We start from the raw sequence: 16,995 nt of genomic DNA, 5'->3' as shown, positions 1-16,995 counted from the left end.
CTTAAACTAATGTTATGTATAAACCCAATAATTCAAATAAAGCTATGAACAATGTAGTATTTATATATGCATAGTGTTTTATAAAAAAGATTGGCCCACATACTGCTTTTTCATCAACACAGAAAAGAGCATTATGTCTCTAGCACATTGCAAGAAATGATGATTGAAGAACAGACTGCATACAAGTGCTTAATAATACACGAGCAGGCCCACCATGAAGAAAGAAATGATATCCAAACCAACAAAAGCTTTAGAATTACTTATATAGTCTCCCATTTTAAAACAGCTTTACATACCTGATTCAGTTTACATTAAAATATATTCCCATGAATCAATTTGTTCCATTTTCAGAAATATAAACACTTATCACATTCCTCACAGCTAAATTTCATCATAAATTCTCTTTTATACAAGAAAAAGGCAACAGTTTTATTTTTTTTTCCAACAGGCTCTATTAATTACAATTTAAACTCTGTACACACAATGATTGGCCATCTTTTCATTTTGTTTCTTTTTTTTTTTTTACAGTACCATGGCAACAACAGTGATAGACTTGCAATGTTTGTGTGTTCGTATGGAAAATGTGAAACAGTTTACATGTATACACCAATGCACTGTAAAGAGCAGCAGTTTACTTTAGTGGTCCAACAGTAACGGCAAACATTTTGGCTCAGCTAGGCAGTAATCCATTAAAATCTTATACCAATACTACAGCAGACTTACCACACAACTTGCAAATTTAAAAATACAACTTTGAAACTTGCATTTTTTTCCCTTTTGCTGCTGTTTGTAGATTCTAAATTACAGCATAACCAGCATCTAGGCTTTCACAACCAGACCCGTCTACTGATTGCCTCTGTCCTTATGTGCCCTTGACAGGTCTCTCATTTTTTTGTCTCAGAAGGAATGAACCAGTAAAATAAAACTTGAATATATCTATTTATCTATGTATAGACACAAAGATTTCCAATTTGGCAAAATAAGAAAAGCCCACTGGTTTAGACTGAGCAGAAGGAATATACCTGCCCTGTGAAGGGAGAGCTCATTCCCCTTTATCCCAGTATCCCAATGCACTACTCTTCTTCAAAGCAGACCAAACAATACTGGACATGCTCAGCTTTCTGTCCATATACTTCTAGTAGTTGAGTAGGGCTCCGGGGGCACTTTCTTAAAGGAATATTGTAAGCGTTGCTGAGACTAGTGAGAGAGATCGAGAGTCAACGTTTGTGTGTTACACAGATATGGCCGCTACCAGTCTTTTGCCTTCACGCATCCTTGAGAGGGGGCCTAAAAGTATAAACTGTTCATGGAACAAACTATAAATTCCTTATCATAAGTCATCTTGTGCTGTGTGGGTTTTTGTATAAATATCCTTCATTGAAACAACAGTCTCTTCAAACAGTTCGTGTCATTTTAGGAATTTTTTTTTTTTTTTCTTCCTTCAGCAGGAGTTCTCCAATCCTATTGATATGCACATTTTAATTCCTCCTTCACCCTTTATAAAAAAAAATCCTCTAACTATCTTATATTATTGGCTGTCCCCATTTAATTATGGTGAGGGAAGGGGGAAGTTGCCTGATAGAGGAATTATTCTCAAGAAATCTACAGAATATGTAGAAACAAAATTTTTATAATCCTTTAGGACCATTTGGCAAGTAACTTAAAAAAAAAAAGAATACACTTAAAAATACTTTCTTTAATATTATACATCAGGCACAACACTTTGTATATATTTTTGTTATAAGATTTCATCTGCGTAAAACGTTTGTTGCTATTCATAGGATCAGCAGGTGTCTGATATTTCATCATTTAAGAAACTAAGATAATTTCAGCTTTATTACCCTCTTCTTAGAGCCTTCAGCACTATAAAGGCTGGAATGTGGCTCTGTGCATTGGACGAGTACCTCAGATGCTGAGATCAGTGCTGCACTCTTTGTAGGGTTTCCTTCTCTGTTCAGGGGGGTATCTTTTGTTGGTATCATATTTCAAACCGTGTTCTTCCCTCTCTCTGTGGCCGACTCGCTCATCCTTGATCCTTTTGTCTGGTGACCTCTCCCTTCTTCTGTCAGTTGACTTTGCCCTCCGTTCAGGTGAGCTCTCTCTTCTCTTCTCTGGTGATTTTCTTTGATCCATTAGTCTTTCGAGTGACCTCCTTCGCCTGCTTGGCGACCCATCCCTTCTGTGAGTTGGTGACCTTTCTCTTCGCCTTTCGGGAGAAAGGTCTCTCCTCCTCTCATGTCTCTCCCTCCTCTCCAAAGTATTGTCAGCACTTCTTGTCCCTTCCCTCCTTTTTTCAGGAGATTTCATTTTTTGTCCATTTACAACCATTCTCTCTGGTTGTCTATCTCGTCTCCTTCCTGGTGACCTGTCCTTTTTTCTGCCTGTTACGTTATCATTGTTTTGAGAAGTTCCATTCCACGTGTGGTGTTCATTGGATTGTCTGCTAAACTCTCTGCTGCCTTTTGGATCTTTAACATATATCCGCTTGTCCCCATGTTGTGATGATTTGTGAAGATCTGGTGGATAACTGGACTCCAATGATGGGTGTTGTCGTCGGTCAGATGGCACGTTTTTCATTTCCGATACATTTTGTGAACCTGTGGCGGGACTGTTCCTGTCACTGCTGGGGTCTGGAAGAAAAACAACAACAGCAAATTGTTTGGTACAAATGGCTTATTAAAGTTCTGACACCATTTATGATTCTTCAGACTTCATTAGTGCCAAAAGCAAACAACTGTTAAAGCAGTCAGTAGAAGACTAACTGAAGCTTTTGTTAATTTAAGTGTAACTGCAAACAGTGAGTTATAGATTAGTATTGGTGCTTCCCTTTATTAGCTCTATTTTAGTCCAAGTGGCTCTCATCTTTATGCTCTGTGCATCATGGGAGATTTTATATTTTCCCCCTGGTCCAATTTATAATTAGATTAAAATAAGTTGTTTCTAATGAAAAAAAAAGAAGGTTTGCGGTTTTTAAAAGGATGTAGCTCCCGAAAAGAAGGGCCTTTTAGGAAATGATTATCACTTTTTAAAATTCTTTTTAAAGAAATGCCTTCTTAGAAAGAGTTATAGCCTGTGTGATGTTTCATTTTAAATGACTAGAAGTATGAAATAATATAACTGATTTGTATGTTTTGAACCTATAGCACCATATTTTAATTAGACTATAAATAATGTAATTTCCATTTTTCAAGAACTTCAAAGCGTGTTACTAAATCTCATTTAGTCCTATTACATTATGAAATAGTAGTGGGATAGTTTTGCTTTCACCACAATTTAGATGACAATAGAAGTTATGATCTTTTCTTATTAAAGAAATGGAAAGATATTCTAATACGTAGGATGAGTTTGATTTAACACCTAATTCTCCTGTTAATTATTTCACTGACATAAAACAGATCTGAACTACCTTCATGAGCTAAACTGCAAAGCAAAGAAGCTGTGCTGCAGCTAAGCTAAATTTACTCACATCATTCGTAACTGATGCATATGAATGATTTATTACATTTATGGCAAAACATTAAAGTAGTTGCACTGACTCAACGTGAGATGCAGATTTCTGACTTTTTTTTTTTAAAGTATCTTCCGTAAGAGAACTCTACTGACGTTAAATAAGTACTTAGCACACGTCCTGAATTCCAATGTGGAGAGTCACCTATTTTAAGTACAGTAGATGGTCTTGATGACTGAAGAGCCAACAAACCACTTTGCAATCCAGACTCTTTTTTTCACTCTCCCACAACACACATGCTAAATACTCAAAATTTTCATTTTTCTTGTGTGCAAGCTCTTTTATTTAAACTCCTCTCATCCATTTTTTGTGTGCGCGGGCCATTATTTTTATGATTTACAGATGAAAAACACTGTGGCAACTCATGGTAGTTTATTTGGTTTGATTTTTAAAATCAAGGTGAGGGAGGACCACCCCATTTTCCCACAGCTTTCTTGCAATCTGGCTATTGCACAAGGTAAGAGCGAGGCTTAAAACACGTTCGGGTGGTGTACTTACAATTCAAAGAACGCGGGGGGCTCAGAATGAATTTGCTGTACATACAAAAATATAGCAAAGCGGAAAGCAATATGAGGGAAGTAGGCCACAGCACAGAAACACCTAATATTGATTTTAGCTACAAACCGTAGTTTGATTATGGCCCGTAAGGTAGAAGCAAGGCTCCCCGAGCTTGTCATTTCTCATACATGCAGCGATATTAGGAGGTATCATCGCTGAGGAAGGAAGAGCCCAGCACCAAGAAAAGTAAGAGAGAGAGAAAGAGAAAAGTAGAAAATTTAGATTCCCCGTAACAAAGATGAAAGAAAAAATATCTACATATTTTATCTTAGGATAAAGAAAGTTTATTTTTCCAGTATGATTGTCTAGGCATCACCCAAGGGTAAGGCTGCAAAGATGACAGTTGTTATTATAGTGACATAATTAGACATCTAAAAGGTGATTCAGTAACCCAGACAACGGATGCATCCATTTTAAAAGACAACTGGAACAGCGACACAGAATGTCATAGAAAAACCATTAACAATCAAACAACAACAACAACAAATAAAGTCCACCAAAGACCACAACATTAAAAATAAGTACAAAACTCATTACAAAAATATACAGCCTCAGATAGGAGCACTTTCCAATCAAGTCTGAAAAATACTGGAACTTAACATTATCCGAGTAACCACTTGCGACTGAAGAAATTAAGCCAAAAATGTTACAGATGTGTATGCGTGTAAATATATATATATATATATATATATATTTATTTATAACAATTGCAGCCCCTGCATGTTAAATACTTGCTTGAAAACTATATATTTAGCAGTTTAATGTATTATTAGCCAAAAGAAAACTGGTATTGGATTTTCATCCTCAGTGCAGCAGACATATGCTTTACGAAGTGAAGCACGCAATTTACAGGACATTTACGCTGTCTAGCATATGATACAGTACTGTACATTGAAAGGAGTAGGAAAAGACAGAAGTAGAAAAAACATTACATAATTTCAGTGCTATTGTTCAACCTTCTGGGGGGTGGTTTATATTACAAAAGTGTAAACCCACAATTTCCTTTCTATATTATCGAATATTTTAATTGTTTGAAATCTATATTCTGATTTGGTCACACATGCAGGTTCAATTCTGATTTATGAGCAGATAGTGGAAACTCTTGAACATGGTACAGTAAATTAAAAAAACCTAGTTCATGAATTGTGAGGAATGTTGTTTTTTGTTTTGTTTTTAGGTAATGGAGTGAAAGACTTAGAACTTACTGACACAACAAAATCCCAGATAAGGTGGGAAAAAGTATAAAGGACATCCCTTCAAACATCAGTTTCTATAGAAACTTCAAAGACCTTTGGTTGGGAGTAGCCCTACATTGAGGGCATAGTTTTCAATAATTATCTCAAATAAATAAGGCATAATAATAATATTAAATAGAAAACTATGCTAAGCCACTCACTACTCTCACTAATCCGCTCCAACAGACAGGTGTAGAAAAGGACTTCTACTGCAAATCTCAGCAGAAAAGGAAAAGTAGCACCTTTCCCTCAAGACAGACTCTAGAAACCTTTTCATAACCTCCTAACCTTTTCAGAATTTACAAATTAATGACCTGATACCAACAAATATTTTAAGGGGGAAAAAAGGACTCAGAGGGCCAAATTCATCTATTTTTGCATAAACATTTTGAAATAACTTTATAAATATTTACATATTAGCTGAAGGCAAAACCCATTAGCTTTCTTGGCATTCATGTCCAAAGAGACAGAAAAACTAAGGAAAAAGCCTAACAATAAACTACTGATTCAAAATAATTCAGGATTCCCATTTTTTTTGGTATTGATTAGAGGAAGAGAGTTATTTTGAGATAACAATTCAACTGCTGAGAGACAGTTTGGCACAGCTCAGTAAAACTCCTTGTTTGGTTGGACAAGACAATACGGTTTTTGTTTTTTGTCTTTGATCACCAAAAATACTGCTTTGATGATCTTGCCTTACACTGTGCCCAAGTCCGTGGAAGCAAGCAAAGGATGAAATGTGTAGAAAATTCAGCACAAGCGAGGCAATTAACCATATGTTGCAAAGGTTGGCAAGACACTGGTGAGAAAGGAAAATAAAAAGCATCCCCGCTTCAGATCTTGAGACAAATCATTCATGGAGTGATGCCAGGAAAGAAAGGAATGTTTTCATAGTTTGACCCACCATATTCTGGTACAGAGCCATCTCCACGTTTCAGAAACAGGCGGACTCTGCGGCCACCATTTTTAATCAGTTCTATGGCCCGAGCATGCTTCATGTTCTTGGTGGTTTCCCCATTGATCTCTAGAATTTCATCGCCAATCTGTCAACATGACGAAAGAGCAGAATCTAGGATTAAAATCAGGCCTTCAGCAGAAGAATGCCACAACTTGAGTATGTCACTTAAGGGAACACAGTATTTAACATATTGGTTTATGTCTAGGAACTTTTCTCACTTGAATGTACATGCATGGTCTGAATCAGTTAGCCTGGTTTAGAAATTCAAGAATTGATCAGGAAAGGAAAACAAAGGTTGTGGAATAGATCATCAGCACTCTGGCTACAGTGGAGCTATGTTGAGTTACATCCGCTATCTGGTGCTATAAGTTTACCCTTAAAAAAATCTTTCCAAATATTAACATTTCTTGCATTACTTTTTGGAAGAAGAGAATACACTAGTTGTACAGGTATTAAATAAACAGCATCACAGGTGTGCATGTTGTCTGCAGACCTATAAAAAAAATGAGACCTCTTTTCTGAGAACCTCTCAGTCAATTCCATTAAGACTTTTGCATGTGCTTAATTGTTGGAATGAATGGGACTACTGACATAGCCTAAAGTTAAATTAGACCTACCACAGCAAGGTATTGCATACACAGGGTCGGTAGAGGTAGCATGTGACGTCTCGGGTTACAACAGTGACAAATTATGCAATAGTTTAGTAACTCACTGGTGAGTGTGTGTTATGCAGGCTCCTCTCGGTACCTTACCTGTAGAGCATTTAAGTCTGTTACCGGCCCAGCTAGGAAACTTTAGCTCAAACTGTAGCAGCTCATGCTTTCAGCTCTAGAGGTTCCTGGTTCAATCCCCAGTGTGTTGGCCAAGATGGCAGCTTATCACACTTTCTTTCATGCATGAACCTTGCTACGTTTTTTTAAAGAAAACTGAAACATTAACATTTGGGGGTAATGTCTGGAATAAGGGCTGGGATTTGGTCAGCAACTGATTCAGCTTCAAAAGACGGGGGTCAATTAGAAGCCAACATACGGAGCAAGTGCAGCTTCTGACAGAAGCCAGCTATTGACAGGTTGGTAAGCAAGATAACAGAGATTAAAAGGAGCTACTGCCTTTTTCTCTTGTCATTTCATTTTTGTTGCAAATAGATTTTTTCCCCCAACTCTTTTTTTGGACTTACCCTCATCTTTCCACACCTCTCAGCTGGACCATCCTCAGCTAACCGCAATACATAGAGATCCATATTATACTCGCGACCACCTCGCAGGCTAAAGCCAAATCCTTTGGCTCCTCTTTCCAGTTCAACGGTGTAAAAATCTTGGTCCTGCTGGAGGGAAGACAATTTGTACAGAACTGAACAAGAAGTTGAATTCTGTGCTGTTGCCGGGCCTGGCAAATATTTAACAATGGACATTAAAACGTCTTAATACAAATATATATCTACAACGTTTGTTTTCATACAAAGACAAAGGCTTCTCGTTGCTCCTAAAGACCCAGACTGTGATTCAAAGAGTGTTTGTTAATGGCCTGCAAAGAGCTGATTGGTCCCATGGTGCTAGCTACTCCTTCTTGTTAGTGGCTGGCACATTCTATTCAAGACTACTAAAAAGGCATGCAATTCTTCTCTCTACAGCAGAGGAATTGCTGTATTACCACAAAGATGCTTAGCAATCAGTAATGAGAGTGGTTATCACTGTAGTTGCCAGTGGGAGGGGAAGAGTCCATGAGATAATCTCTCTGTTATTAAGCTGTGGCCTATGATAAACTCAAAGAACCCATGCTATAGCCCTCTTATCAAACTTTGATTTATTTTCTTTTTTTGTCCTCTGAGTCTGTCATTTGGTGCACAGTAACTCCTTCAGGCTAGCCCCCTCAGAGAACACACTCCAGTAAACAAACACATAAATTATTACTGTCATAAGATATTTAGTTGTCTTTGTTTTTAATCCTGATGTACCTCTGTGTTTGAAGTGTTTGTCATATGAAACAACATCAACACATATTAAAACTCTAATCAGTGATCCCTCTTTCGCAGACAACCTGGAGGAGGGAATCTAGCCTCACAAGAGAGATTTTCTAGGGAGAACACTTTAAGCACAACCCTTGAGCAGACTGGAACCACGTTTGCATGGTAAACCAAGCTAATCAGAAAGGCATCCCTTACCTGTGCTGCCTGGGGCGGTTTGAAATCAAACTGGGATTCCTGCTTTGGTTTTGTGTTGTTCCTGTTGAAATGAATGAGAGAGAGGAAGAGAGAGGGGGAAAAAAACAACTCATGGGAAATGAAGATGACTCAGAAATGACTAAAGAAATAGCACATCAACATGCTCGCCTCAAAGAAAATTAGCTGACCTGGGCTCCTGGGGTATCTGCTGAGGAGTATGTGTGGTTGTAATCGTAGCAATTTTTTCAGCGTTGGTCAATAAAGTAGCATTGGAGGATTCTGTAAAACAAAATGGTGCTTCTTGTGAGAAAAGATCTTAAATCAGATAATTCATTCAAAGACAAATGTATGCTTTGCAATGGGATTTCACTGGGAAGTATCAAAAACATTTTTTAAGAATGTGCCTGAGAGGGAAGCGCACTGGCTCATCTTTAATAAATCCAGCAATTGAAAGGAGAATTTTGTTACTAGGTAACGATTAAGTATTTATCTCAACACACACTGTGCAATGATTGCCCCAAACCCCTTAAATATATAGAAAGCCTTTGATAAAGAAAATAATAATAGGAAAATAAAGATGATAGAATTTCTCTCAGCCTTCTATAAATGCAGCCACATGCAACAGCACTGCAACTATACATCTGCAAGGGCTTTTTAACCAAGAGTTGCACATTGGAATTTTACATGATGCTGACATTCCTCTGTGCTTGACTTTTTCTAGTGGTTGCCTTTAGATACAGAAGATTCCGCTACAGCCTCGCTTCTGCCCCTGTGATCCTTATAACAGAAAGTCTTTTAAACACTAACCTGTCACTGCTGTTACTGTATTCTGTGCGCCTTCAATAACAAAGAAAATTCTTGAATGTTCAAGACATTATCTCTAACTTCATTACCGATGAAAAATTAATAAAGGGTTGTGGGGTAGGATGCCTGAATCAAAAATAACTGGTAAATGTAAATTGTGTGCAGCAAGATGTCCCACTAAAGTAATGAATTTTATATTTTTATGTAAATTGGATTTATTCTCCAGTAACTAAATTTCATCAGCATTTTCATTAATCTCAAGGAAATTCCGAGAGCAGTAATTCTGAAAAGGCACACAAGTAAATCAGAAAAATATTTAGGAAGTTTGGGCTAGATGTGTTCCATTATCCACCTCACTATTGAGAGCTAAGGGTAATCTTTTTTGAAGTATAGGCTAATTAAGGATCATGGAATGTTTTGTTGCTTGATCAGCAACACATACGCCAAATCTTAATTACTTCAAAAGTCAGACGATCCTTTGGGTTATTTTTTATAGGAACACTAAAATAGTCCATAAACCACAATGTAGTCAATACTGTCTCCATCTGAATCTGTACCTTTAAAGTTTTTGTTATGGGATATATCGAATAAAGGCCTAATCTAAAACTTATTGATGGCAATGGTAGTTTTCTATTGACTTAACACTTTGGACGTGATCAAAAACACATGGTTTCCACATGTCTCTCTACTATTTAACCAATTGTGCTGTTCAAATTCTTATTGTTCATTAAAATACGGTCTATTGCACATTCTATGTTCAGTGTAATACACATTCCCTTGGAGTGGCGTAACTTGTACCAGACGCACACAAAAACTGAAGGGTGAGATTTTCAAAGTCCTCAGCATTGGCCTAACTCTGCTTCGAGTGAACCATGGAAGCATAGGACTGGAAGGGACCTCAAGAGGTCATATAGTCCAGTCCCCTGCACTCACGGCAGGACTAAGTACTATTTAGACCATCCCTGACAGATGTTTTGGGTTTTATGGGGGTTTTACCACTGACTTAAATAGGAGCAGTTAGGCCAATTGTGATCCAACCCAATACCCTGATCTGAATACCCACCAATTTTCTGGGAGGAAGGGCTGGAATCTGAGCCCATTTTGGGAAGAGGCCTGGAATATGAATTTTGCAAATGGAAGAAAAGATAGATTTGTGGCTAAATCATAAAAATGAGAGACTTGGTTTCTATTTTCTGCTCTGCTACAGATTTTCTTAATAGCTTTGGGCCAGGCACAAACGAGAAAGACTGGGGGCAAAAAAGGAGCCATACGAAACCAAACCATATACCCAGATACAAATACCCTTGAAGCATTGTGAGTGTTTGAAATCTGGATCTAAATTAGGCCCTTTGCAACGTTAAGTGTCCATGATCACAGATCCTATGCATTCTCCGTAAGTGTATGTCATACTGATCCTTATTGAAAGTGCTGCTGGACAGCTTTAGAAACTACAGAATGCACTCAGTGCATACACTATTGATGAAAGTTAAGGGATAAGCTCAAGAAAGCATTCGTACACAGAGAGAAATTCCCACGTATCTACAGGATTACAGTCATCAATAAGTGAATAAAGGACTTGAAAATCTTTGAACTCCTCCTTGCTTGGCCATTTTGGAAAGTGCTCACTTTAAAGTCTGCAGAAGTGAGTATTTTCGAGGAAAAGACATCTTTAAAATGGTTATAATAGATGGAACCAGTTGTACACTCTGAAAGATGACATTCGATATTTATGTTTATATGAGAGCAAGTGCTGAGAGTTTCAATGACATTTGCTTGGGAAATCACAACAAACAAATATATCCACCGTTTATGATAATTATGAGATAATTGAGAACAGAAATCACCAAAAGCACTGGGAACACATGATATTCAAGGTACAAATGGAAGCCTGTTCCCTGTAGTCAAGAGCAGTGATAACTGTTGACTCAATGAATACAGCAGTAATATCTAGGATTACCTTTTCAGAAAATCTTGGTCTTTAGAAAAGACTTCCCCCCTACTGTAGGTAGTTACAGTGTCTTACCAATAATAAATAATCAAATAAATACACAGTACTTATATACTAAGTTCCCTGTAAGCTGCGTGGCCATGCTGCAGCCTATTTAGCACCACGCAGGTGCTCAGAGAACCCGCCCGGCTGGGACCAGCTGCGGACGGGGAGGGGCAGCCCGGACCTGCCGCAGCCGGGCTGCCCCTCCCCCGGCCTGTACTCAGGCCTGGCCTGGACCTGCTGCGGCCGAAGGAGGGGAGCCTTTCCTCCCCAGCCCAGGTGCTGCTGCGGGGAGACAGAGCTGGGGGAGTCCTCTCTCCCCACCATAGCCCCGGAGCACCCTCCTGCACCCCAAACCCCTCATCCCTGGCCACACCCCAGAGCCTGGATCCCCTGCACTCCAACCCTCTGCCCCAGCCCTGAGCCCCTCATCCCTGGCCCCACCCCGGAGCCCTCACCCCCCACACTTCAACTCTCTGCCCCAGCCCTGAGTCATCTCCAACACTCCAAACCCCTCGGCCCCACCCCCACACCACATGAATTTTGTTATGTGCACCAATACGGAGGTGATGTGTCACACATCACCTCCGTATTGGTGCACATAACAAAATTCATTCCACACATATGTGGGGAAAATTAGAGGGAACACTGCTTATAGCATGATTTTTATCCAAGGCACATCCTCCCCCCTTGCTGGCAGGGTGAAGTCCACTGAATACCATGGAGGTATTCTTTAGACATCATTAGCATGAATCCAGCTGGCGTGGGTAACAATACCAGTGAAGAAGAACAGTGTGGGTCTAGCATGGACCCTGAGGATGCACTGAGCTCACTATCCCGCTCTGAAGCCTATGCTGCATTGTCATCACTTCTATTGTTACTTGCACTCGTTGGATTCACACTAGCTCAGGTCAGCTAGCCCATGAACAGCTTTTGCTGTGTAGACATATCCCGCGTCCTTGTAAAAATGGCATACCTCCCCCTGCTGGATGGGAGGCCTGAGGGCTATTTTCATTCCTCTGAAGGGCTACAATCTGAAGTAACCGCGATCTAACATGGCTGAGCTTATTGATTACTTTAGCCTTGTCTGCACTGACTCTCAGTTTGCTAATGAACTTTCATTCATAGATTCATCACTGTTAAGGCCAGAAGGGACCATTATGAACATCTAATCTGACTTCCTGTATAAACACAGGCCAGAGAATTTCATCAGCAATTCCTGCCCCAAGCCAACATCATTTCTGGTTGAGCTAGAGCTTTAGATAGACATTCAAACTTGATGTAAAGAATTTGAGTGACACAGAATCCACCACGTCATTAGGTAAGTTGTTCCGATGATTAATTATCTTCACTTTTAAAAAAATGTGTAGGTAATGTAAAAAATTCTAGTCTGAATTTGACTAGTTTCTGCTTCAAGCCCAAGTTAACACACAAACAAATAAAACACCTGGCTCTCCAATCACTCTAAGGTCTTCTTTCCTGCCTAACCTTGTTTGCATTACGCTTCTGTCATCTGGTATTTCTCCCTGGTGACTCTGAGGGAAGTTCCCTATAATGCCAGTTTGCATTAATGGAAGGTATGTGCCTCAATTAGAAGAAGAGTGATTTGAAGATGATGGCTGGAAGCTTTTCTGGAAATGTATCTAATGCTGGGATTGTATTTTATTGAATTGGTTTGTTTATTTTATTTTAAACTATAGGACACCTTGTAACAGATGTCCCTTCCCCCACTAGCTGGGTGGGTGTGGTTTGAGAGAGGCTGAGGAAAGTAAAGTAAAACAAACTGTACTTGTTGGGGGTGATGCTGTCTGGAGCCAGCCAGCCTCTGTGCAGAGACACACACTCCTGCTTGTGGGCACTGGCTGCATTAAAGAACTGCTGGATTTTAAGACAACATGGTCTTGTCTAATTCACTTGGGCATCCCTGAGGCTACAATCTGCTCCCAAAATAAACTGTTTCTAAATTGTACTGAATTCAAACAGCACACAAGCCACATAAACCTTCCATTGCCATTTTGGTATGACATGGAGACTGGGTACAAACAGAATACAATAACCTTGTTCCTTAGGAGGTCATGCGAAAAATACCAAGTAGATCAACAATACATCTTAGGTACTGATGAAATTCCACGACACGGTTCTGGGTCTATCTTTAGACCACACTAGCATAAGAGTTATTAATTGTCAACAGATGTGCAGTATTTTTACTAACTTTTTATAAAAAGGCTCAAGATACAAGGCGAGCATGCTCTCTGAATAATTTCTACTGTCCTCCCTGCTTTGAAATGAGAAGAGCCATCTATCTAATTGACTTAAAGGTTGTCTAGTTTTACTAACTTCTGTAAGAACCACTATATCATTTGCTGAAAGGCTGTTTGCAAATTTTTACTTTAAATTAGATCTCCTCAAATCACCTTTAACAACAGAGATTGCTCTCTCCACTGCCACCATCAGAAAGCTTTGCTAAGTCAAGTTAACTCAATAGGTACCAACCAACACTTCAAGTTCAGGCTCAGGGATGAAACAGACAGACATTGCTTCCAGTTTTGTTCTCATGCGAAACACTCATTCCCAGTGTACTACACATTTTCCCCTATCCTGTAAAGATTTATGCATGTGACTGACTGGATGTACTGTAGCAGTCCCACTGCTTTCTCGGCCAGTTTCAGTGGGAGTACTCAGGAAGGTGTAAAGTTAAGTGCATGCAGGATCAGGGCCTAAATTACTAAAGATCAAAATAACTATCTAAAATATTTGAAGGCACTATGGGCCAAATTCTGCCCTTGGATAGATATGTGCAACTCCCATGGACCTCAATGGGCACTATACAAGTATTTATGGGACAGAACTTATCTACATATACACATACATACAGATGCTTTTTAATCATTTCTTGGCTTGGACACTAGTGCACCTCGGTCCCTCCTATTCTCTGCCTGTAGTGCAGACTAGTATAGTCTCCCTGTGATACTTTGGTCTCATTTCCGTTGCTGGGCTTAGTGTGCGGGTGCTGGATGTTTTTGGTGGCCTGTGATTTCCAGGTGGTCACACTAGATGGGCTTGTTGGCCCTTCAGGCCTTAAACTGTAGGACTCTCTCAGAGGCCCTAGAATTATCACACAGTAAAAATAACTTTTTAAAAACTTTTTAATTTCATTAGTAAGCGATGCCAACACTTGTGATCTTCTCATGATATTTGGCTGTGGAGAAAAGCTTGAAAATATGACCCCTAAAGGCTTCAAATGCAGAAGGCAGATGAAAAGAAGCCAACATGGATTTTTAAAAAACCTCATGATTTTAGAGCAAATCTCTCCTGGCTTTTTTTGGGGGGGGGGAAGGGGAGGAGAGAAAGGGGGGGCTGCACCCTGACTTTTGAATGCCTGCTGAGTAAAATTGACAAAATCACCTTGAACTGCAAAGTGAAAGTTAAAACGAAGGCCCGAATTCTGCAGTGACACCAGTGTAAAGATCATTCCCTTCTTACTTGGCACTCCTTTGCCTTTCTTTCCTTTCAGCATGGAATGCCTTCAGAACAGCCTTAGCGGAGCATTGCCTGCATGTCTTTCTCCCAGCTTAAACAGAGTTAACGTGGCATGTTGTGTCTCCCATAATCCTGTTATGTGTGTTTGGGTGCACACGGCTGGCATGTTTCCGACACACACACACTGACTGGCTGAGTATGTGTGTGGGAGAGGAAATCCTCTCTTATGTGAAAATGCTTAAACCATTCAAGATTTTTATAACTCAGACGTCGACGTCGCTCAATTTTACTCAGTTGCAGGAACAAGGTAATGAACCACTTTTCTCTAGGTCTCTATTCAACATTGGCACATACAGGCCAGTTCAGATTCCAGCCTATCTGATTTATAGTCATTTCATTATTCGTGAACACTCAATTCACTGGAAGCTGCAGAAGATCACACAGAGTTTGACCTGCTGCTTAGCAATATAAGGAAAAAAGCCCCGAAAGGTACAGAATATCTCATCCTAAATAGAAGTGGTTTATAAAGACAGATACGTTCTGGTCTTCATCCGTTTAAATTTTTATAACTAAAAGCGCTGTAATCAGGCTTCTTGGGTAAGGCATAAATATATGGTTCAGGTTGTGATTTTCAAAGGAGTCTTAGAGTACGTCTACACTGCAAAGAAAAACCTGTGGCGCTGAGTCTGAGGGGCTGGGGCAACTGACTCAGGCTCGCAGGACTTGGGCTGTATGGCTAAAAATAGCAGTGTATACATTCCCACTGGAGTTGGGAGCCTCGGTTCTGAAATCTGAGGAGTGGGGATCCAGCCCAATAGGGAACACCTGATCAGCTATTTTTAGCCCTGCAGCCCAAGCACTGTGACCTGGGCTGTGACATTCGGTGCTATGGGTTTTTCTTTGCATTGTAGACATACTCTTGGAGAATTAGCCACCACTGAATTTTTCCACTGGAAACTGGACATGTGACTCCTTTATGCTCCTTTGAAAATCCCTGGCTCAATTCATAATTTCTCTCCAGCTCTCTAAAAATATTCACTGCCATAAACTCTCTGTTTCATAGATACAGAGTACAATATGGCTTGTGTGATAGACACCGAAGCATAAGTGACAGCACAATGTTTCCAGTCAGACTGTGGGGTGAAAAAACCTCATGTTAATAGTTTTCATTGCAATGGGCTATCTTATTTGAGTCAATTTTTCCTTAATTGCACTCTTTCTACATTTAATTGAGTTTTCTGGACTGCAAATAATATATTGCATGATTCTCAAAATGCTCATTAGGATTGAATCAGGGCCGTCAAATGTTATAAACATTGATTCAGCTTGACACGGACAGGACTGCAGGAGAGAATTTCTACGAAGCAAATTTAGACTACAGACCAATCCAGAGCATACCATTTACAGCGAATCAATAAAAAATATGGGATTCAGAACCATAACGATTTAATCCTACTATAGAAATATCCCTAACATTTATGCCTTGTTCTTAATGGTATGGTCAGGGATAGGTTTGGGAAAAGAGTTCTTCCCAATTCAATCCTAGGGTTTGTCTGCATGAACACTTAGTTTGCAGCAAGCGGGGGTGTAGCTCTACCCCGTTCTATCCTGCCATGCACAGTGTCTGTGTAGACCCTGCTGCCTCTCACTAACAGTTCCTTAGCACATAGCAGGGTAGATTTACACCACAGCTTGCCACAAACTAAGTGTTTGCGTTGTTAAGCCCCTAGGCACGGTGCAGATCCATTAATTGTTTTTAAGCACGCTATGACCAGGTCTGGCCCCAGCTATCAGTCACATTAAGTAATTCCTGGGACAATAAAATTTTGGGGCAGTGAAACCCCATCTCGGCATAATTCCAGAACCAATCAGTTGTGAGCACCTCGAGAACCAAAATCACTGAGCAAAAGCATTTCAAACGGCACTGAGATCATTCCTAAAGCAACTTGCCCTGAATAAAAACAAAGCTTCTTTTCAAACGGCTTAAATCATGACAATGTGTTTATCCCTTTCTGTGATCCCTTTTGCTATATAGACTGCTTGTGTATATGTAAAACCTCGGGGACTTCATGCCTTACAGGGCATGCATCCTCTCCCAAATATTCTAACGCAGCATTATCACTGCAAAAATCAAATGAAGTTTCAAAATCCACAGAGATGTGGGTCTCATTTACAGAAGGTAGTTTTAAAGAGACAGTTGGAGGAATGCAGGAAGGAGGGGATCTTAATTTCTGACCAGACTTAGCGCCTCTTGGTTGTTGTTTTTTTTGTTTAAAAAGCTGATTTCCAGTTATAGGAAGG

The 16,995-nt window shown here is 39.7% G+C and overlaps 1 protein-coding gene across 1 annotated transcript in view; it reads right to left on the bottom strand.

Moving 5' to 3' along the window:
- Window positions 1-1,905: 1,905 nt before the first annotated feature.
- Window positions 1,906-16,995, bottom strand: part of MAGI1 (membrane associated guanylate kinase, WW and PDZ domain containing 1) — a 496,147-nt gene continuing 481,057 nt past the window's right edge. The window contains exons 19-23 of the mRNA XM_065408270.1: window positions 8,609-8,699; window positions 8,421-8,481; window positions 7,437-7,580; window positions 6,206-6,344; window positions 1,906-2,630 (exon numbers count right to left, since the gene is read on the bottom strand). Of these exons, the coding sequence (XP_065264342.1) occupies window positions 1,906-2,630; window positions 6,206-6,344; window positions 7,437-7,580; window positions 8,421-8,481; window positions 8,609-8,699 (1,160 nt within the window). The remainder of the gene's footprint in view (window positions 2,631-6,205; window positions 6,345-7,436; window positions 7,581-8,420; window positions 8,482-8,608; window positions 8,700-16,995) is intronic.

This window comes from Emys orbicularis, chromosome 7 (genome assembly GCF_028017835.1).
Source record: "Emys orbicularis isolate rEmyOrb1 chromosome 7, rEmyOrb1.hap1, whole genome shotgun sequence".
In the NCBI taxonomy this organism is placed as follows: Eukaryota; Metazoa; Chordata; order Testudines; family Emydidae; genus Emys; species Emys orbicularis.
Note: the sequence above shows the minus strand (reverse complement) of the source record. Positions and strands in the feature narration are given on the sequence as shown.